Source organism: Austrofundulus limnaeus, unplaced genomic scaffold (genome assembly GCF_001266775.1).
Source record: "Austrofundulus limnaeus strain Quisiro unplaced genomic scaffold, Austrofundulus_limnaeus-1.0 Scaffold292, whole genome shotgun sequence".
NCBI classification, from domain to species: domain Eukaryota; kingdom Metazoa; phylum Chordata; class Actinopteri; order Cyprinodontiformes; family Rivulidae; genus Austrofundulus; species Austrofundulus limnaeus.
In genome coordinates this window covers 599,350-606,126 of record NW_013952694.1, presented here as the reverse complement: position 1 = coordinate 606,126, position 6,777 = coordinate 599,350, and the positions used below count along the sequence as shown (strand labels likewise).

The following is a 6,777-nucleotide window of genomic DNA, read 5'->3' as shown; positions in this document are numbered from 1 at the left end:
AACCCTGGTTCAGTCCAGTTTTGTTTAAGAAGTATAATTATTTGGATTTAATTTCCAGAAGCAGTGTATCTTTGACCAATTTATTCTGTTCTTTCATATCCATTTATTAGTTTTTTAAGCAGGCAAAAATGAAAACCTGCCCACTGTGCATATATTTTTCTGTAAATTTATAGAAAACATTTGTGCTCAGACATGAAAAAAATTACAATAATTAATAAGCTGCAGTAGGCTTGGGTGGTATGACAGTATTTTATTATACTGCAGTATCAAAATATGGTGACCGTATGTAAACATTATGATGTAGGATTCACGTGAGGTGAAGCACCACATTTCCACGAGGCTGGTTTGAAAACTGGGACATAACCMTTCAAGGCTCTTACAGAAGATGCCCAATAACCTTACTGATGCGTGTTCTGACCACCTCCGCTCATTTAAGACAAACAGAGGAGGAGAACCCCCCTGTAATACTGTGTACTGTGGTATGTTCTAAAGGTTATACTGCGGTATAAAAAGGATCATGACTGCTTAACTCTAAGCCCCAGTATTTCGGTTCTCATTTCTACGGACTTGTAGTTCTGAAACTGCCGGTTCAAACCCCAGTTTGTCTCATGTAGGCCATCTGGCATAAAACAATTGCCAAAYTTGTCATTTGAGTTCGCTCCCTGTAGCAACCCCTGCAGATGAGAGCAGTCGAAAAGAAAGCCAAKAATTTTTCAACTTTAGTTCCTTTATGTTAACCAGCTGGAAAAATATATAGTTTTTCTTGCCCTCTATCTAACACCGCTGATTACGTTTAAATCGATTCACTCTTCGGATGCATTTTATTAKTTAAAGGCCCATCATTTATTGAAGGAATGCTCAGCTTTTTATGCCAAAGGTTCTAACTAAAATCATTTTAAGCCAAGAATAGACAGTGTTGTAGTTTAGTCTAGCCTTAAAATAACTTTGATACATTTATTGTTTTCATTAACATTAACACAATATTGCACAAGCTTGTGCAATATTACAAGATCTTGCAAAAAGTCAGAACTTGGAATATAAAATAGGGACTTATAAATGTGATTAAGTTGTAGCCATTTTCGTGTCGGCTAAGTCTGATTAGCTGTTGCTGCCATCCTTATTTAGATTTACCCCAGAAGATAGTCAGTGATAGATGCAYACCAAATAATTACTTAACTAGAGTTTTTTAAAATCCATTCAGAGATTTATGAGCTAAACAGCTGAAGACAGCAGTTAATGATGTTTAAAAATCAGGTTTTGAGCAATCACTTTATGCTCAGTGTATAAGCTGTGTTGATAACTCTGTTGTGACTGCATGACATTCAAGTTCAATACATGTAAACGTGAGTWATAGCCATTTACAACCTCAATTCCAATGCAGCTGGGATGTTGTGTAAAGCATAAATAAAAACAGAATACAATTATTTACAAATACTTTTCAACTTATTTAATTGCGTAAATAAAAACAAGATTTTTAATGTTCAAACGGATAAACTTTATTTATTTTTTAATTTTCTTTTCAAATATTCACTCGTTTTGATTTTGATGCTGCAACAYATTCCGAAAGAAGCTGGGACAGGTTCAACAAAAGACAACAAAACATTTGAGGGATGTTCAAAAAACTCCTGTTTGGATCATTCCACAGGTGAACAGGTTCATTGGAGAGTCATGATGGGTATAAAGGGAGCATCCCTGAAAGGTTCAATCATTCACAAGCAAGGAGGGAGCGAGGTTCACCACTTTGTGAACAACTGTGTGAGCAAGTCCAACTTGTAAAATACAGATTGATGGACTACTGCTAGGCCTTTTGCTGTCTGATTCACCTCCACTGGTGCCTTTGTGCAAATACACTCTCCTGATCATCTCCATGGGCATAAACGGGTCMTCAGCCGGGGACCACCAATCACTGATGTTTTGCTCCTTTAACCCCAGAACATTTCATGGTGGCGGTGCGATGGCAGAGTCTCTCCCTGCCACCCMYTGCTGATGCCCTAGATTTTATTTACCCCCCCAAGTTCTGTCCTTCATTCTCAGCCACAGCCAAAAACTGCCCTTCTTCCTCTTCTGCCAGAGCTCTTATGGCTTTTCGACACCCTGCTCCAAGTCGTAACAACAGTTTTGGAACAGCAGTTGCAAGGAATTTAGTGATTTCATCATCTACAGTCCATAAGATCATCAAAAGGTTCAGAGAATCKGGACAAATCAAAACCAACACTGACAGCCTGTGACCTTTGACCCCTCAGGCAGCCCTGCATTAAAAACCCACATCACTCTGTAACAGATATTAACACRTGAACTCAGGAAGACTTGAGAAAACCATCATCAGTGAACACAGCTCATCTCTACAGCTACAAGTTAAAGCTCTATCATGCAAAGACAAAGACAGATATCAACAACAACCAGAAACACCTCCAGCTTCTCTGGACCTGAGCTCATCTGAGATGGACTGACTCATGAGGAGAAGTGTCCTGTGGTCTGATGAGTCCACATTGCTAATTGTTGTAGGAAATCATGGACTTCATGTCCTCCAGTTCAAAGAGAAAGACTGTCTGGACTGTTATCAGCACAAAGTTCAGAAGCCAGCCTCTCTGATGGTATGGGGGTGAATTAGTATCTGTCACATTTGAAGGCTCCATTATAGCTGAAAGCTACATCCAGGTTTTGGAGCAACATATGCTGCCATCCAAGCCAYGTGTTTTTCAGGGACGTCCTGCTGATTTCAGCTGATTTCAGCAAGACAATGAAGACACATTCTGCTCGTGTTCCAACAGCGTGGCTTCAGAGTAAAGAGTGCAGGAACTAGACTGGCCTGCCTGCAGTCCACACCTGTCTCCCAGTGAAAATGTGTRGAGCATCATGAAGAGACCTTGTACTGTTGCTTGATGAACTTCAGTCGCTCAASAATGAAAGAATTCAGCTACAAAACGTCAACAATTRGTGTCCTCAGTTCACAAACWCTGAGTGTTAAAGGAAAGCTGATGGAAAACAGAGGGAAACATGACCCTGTCCAGATTTATTWGAACGTGTTGCAAACATCTAATTCAAAATGAGTGAATATTAAAAATAATGTTAAAAATGTTTTTATCAGTTTGAACATTAAATACCCTGACTTTTGTTCTTGTTTTAAGTTTTACACATAATCCCAATGTCATTGGGATTAGCTTGTATCTATTTGCTCAGGTTGTTAATTATCATGGCCATCTTAAACTGAATTAGCTTCAGATGTTAATCAGTTATAGACGTGCCTCCATTGTTTGCTTTTTGAGAGTTTWATTCAAATCCATCCTCATGAGATATTTTGCTAACAAACAAACAAACAAACGCAGACAGGCATGAGCAAAAACCTCCTGGGATTRAACACATTTGTTTATAATGAGTGCGAGCCACAGCTGCAGTGATGGTTTCTGATGTTTCCTGTTTGTTTTCTCAGGATGTGTTTGTCCCAACACAGAGTTCAGTATCTTCACAGCAGTCCGATAAGAAATCAGCATCATTGCCTTGTCAGTCACAGTCTCAGCAGCAGGAGTGTGCTTCATTCAGCTCACCGCTGCAGCTGTCAGTGAACACGGACAGCTGTAATCCCTGTAACCCACATCTGAAGAGCCCAGAGCGGATCGAGGAGGACAGCCAGGCCACGCAGATCGAAGAGTTTACAGATCTGCCAGCTGTTGACACCAGTGACTCTGTGACTTCACGTCCTAATCAGAAAAATGAGAGCAATGCCGTTCTCTCAGAGTCACAAAMCACAAGTTCCAAACCTTTTATGTCTGCTGAAACGCTGAAGCAGCAGAACGAACGCAGCAGAACCCACCCGTCAAATCAGAATTCTGACCAGCACAAAGAGGCAGAATCTCCTCTGAGTGAACAAAACATGAATGTAAAAGATGCAAAGAGCAGCATCAGCCCTTCCTGTGATCWGACAGCTAACAGCTGTGTGCCAGAAACCCCCTGTGACAACACACCCTGCAGTTTGCCTTCAAAGCTAGGGATTTCTCAGTCTGCTGTGGGTGCTGTGAAGTCCGAAAGCCTGAGAGCAGAACCAGCRAGGAGTCTGCCTACAGGACAGCAGCTGGAAGCAGTTAGTAGCAGCCCGACACTTAAAGACRGGAGAGACGAGTGTGAGCAGGGTGATGTGGAAGAGGAGGAAGTGATGGAGCAGGAGAAGATGGATGGAGCTTCAGGAAYTGCTCTGGTTCTCTCTCAGAGCCAGCTGGTGTCTCCTGAACCAATGGAGGAGGAGGACAGCCAAGACCTGAATGAAAACAGTGTCATTATTGTAGGAGAAGRTGAGAAGGATGTCCCCCCACAGACAAAAATCCACCACTCTCAGCCAGTCAGAGGCAAGCCATCGGTCTCTGCTAATGGCCACAAATCCCAAACTGAGGAGCCAGAGGCAGATGCTGCAGCTGATGGGCCGTCCCAGGTGGAGAATGTCCAGCATGAACCAGAGGGCATCAAAGACAGAAGCATGAGTGAAAGCTCCGGAGGTAAACACAGTGCACGCACAGTCTGCAGAGTTTTTAACAGCTAAAGGGATGTTCTGTCAGATAGTTATCTATAGTTAGTTATAGTTATATAGCTACAGTTATCAGTTACACAGAGTGGAGGAAGAGTCAAGTCTTTGTCCAGGTTAGGCTAATATCTAACTAAACACATCCCACTGGTTAGTGTTTTCAAGTCTTATAAAACTAGTCTGTCTCAAAAATTAAATTGTTTAGTTGAAAAAACATTGAGACAACAAAAAGGCTTTTGGGAAAACATAAAAGAAAAAACTTTTAAAAAGACCCTACAAAATAGTTTAAGTGTGCCGTAGTTCTGATCTTATTTATTAGTGTTTATTATAACTATTTTTCAGAATTAATCTGCTCTAGTTAATGAGACCTATGTTGCAAAGAAATCCTTCTTAAAATTGAAGCAGAACACTTAATGCAGACAGAAGAGAAAGTGTTCTTGTTCTTTGTTAAAAAGTTTTTTTTGTCTTTGCTTTTGAAGTGATAAAATATCAGCATTGTTTAAATCTGACTGAATCAATCATTTACTAAGTAAACTTACTGAAAAGTTGTCACGTCATTTAGTTACTGATTATTTAGTTGTAAACTTAATGCTCTGCGTTAAATGTTGATTCTGAATACCAGCAGCGGATCACCTCTTCTCCCTTCCTGCTGCTCGTCTCACACAGCCTGCTGTGGGGGCGGAGTTAAGCCTGATTCAGAAGGCCATTCTTGGGGTCTTGCTTATGCAGGTGCATGATAAAAATCATGCAGTTTGCTACTTTTACCATCTGCTGAGACCCCCGTCTCCTTCATTTCCCCCAAACAGAATGACTGTAGTTCTCAAAGCACTGTTCGTCAAGCATTTATGTAAAATCTCTTCTGTGAACTGATCTCTGCTGCTGCAGRCTGAGACTGTGTGAAAGTACTGCCAACTTTCCATCTGTTCCAGTAAAAATGATGAAGTCAAATAAAACATAAAGAGACGGGAGAACAGCCCACTCTTCATGACGAGTCACATTCCTGCACCRTCTATTATAACAGTGATGGTCTCTTATTGACAGATTGACAAAATAATGCTTCTCCTTAGTTAATAACAGAAATATCTGATGGTTCTTCTCCAACTCTTCCATCATCAGCTGAAAATAACATCCACTCTGTCAGCCGTGCTCTCTGTGCTGATTGTGTGTGATGTTCTGCAGTGGGAGGATTTATCAGGATCTACCTGACGCTTTCTCCTTGAACACTCAGTGAGAAAAAGATCTCTCAGTCCACAGAATGAGATCTGTTGTGTCATCATGTCCTGTTGGAGTCATCAACACTAGACCTCACCCAGAAGACACGACAACAGAGAGCACATTGGCACAAAGAAACAAGAAAAAAATAGTTTTTTATTATTACTTATACTGCTCTCTTTTTTTTCCGCCAAACCTTCTAAAATGTTTTTTAAAAAGGCATCGCCAAAAGAAAGTTCAATAACAACCAAATCTCGTGAGTTTTGTTGTAATGCCCTGCAGAGGAAACAAACCCTCCTGATTCCTGCTTTTCTTTCACAGAAATTTCTTTTCACTTCACRCTTCCTAAAGAAGGGGAGTTGATCACTCCTGCCATTGGTGCCACGCCACCTCTGATCACCCAGCTGAAGCAGACACTGAGACACAGCACTCCCATCGGTGGGTTCTGTCACCACAAAACCCTCGACAGACATCAGACAWCATCTAATGCTGTTTCATTGCTTTCTCTGTTTTTCTTTACACAGAAATCGCCTCTTTTTCTGAAAAGTCTGATGTGGCTGATGTCTCTGCAGAGGTGGCGTTGGCTACCAGCGATGTTGCACCAAGTGAAGAGGATGCAGCAGAAAAGGGAGACAAGAAGCTGAGTTTGAGAATGAAGCTAGTGACCCCTGTGGAAGAGGGCAGCTGTGAACGCTTCAGTCTGCAGAGTGAGAGCTGTTTCTCTGCTGTCTTTGTATCCAACAGGAGTGTAACTGAACTTAATGCTCTGTCACACTATAAAGTTTTAGACAACTTATGAAAACTTCAAAGACATCTACGCTGAAGATGGAATTTAAAAAAAATCACCTGAAAGCCTCTTTTAGGCATGTACGTACTGTAATGCTTTTATTTTTTTTTAAGTTTAAGGTGAGATTAAAAACAGAGTTTCATTCTAACGTTCAGCTCAGTCGGTCTTAAGTTTCCCTCCCCTGAACTTATCCTCATATTGGGCCTCATGCAGGAACATGTTCGTATTCTTATCCTAAATTTCTCTTACTTTTGTTCGTATGAAG

General features: G+C 41.0%; 1 protein-coding gene across 1 annotated transcript in view; it reads left to right on the top strand.

The window, feature by feature from the left end:
• The window catches only part of tp53bp1 (tumor protein p53 binding protein, 1), a 31,278-nt gene that overhangs the window by 4,005 nt on the left and 20,496 nt on the right, over positions 1–6,777 (top strand). The window contains exons 12-14 of the mRNA XM_014021399.1: positions 3,431–4,487; positions 6,047–6,163; positions 6,250–6,432. Of these exons, the coding sequence (XP_013876853.1) occupies positions 3,431–4,487; positions 6,047–6,163; positions 6,250–6,432 (1,357 nt within the window). The remainder of the gene's footprint in view (positions 1–3,430; positions 4,488–6,046; positions 6,164–6,249; positions 6,433–6,777) is intronic.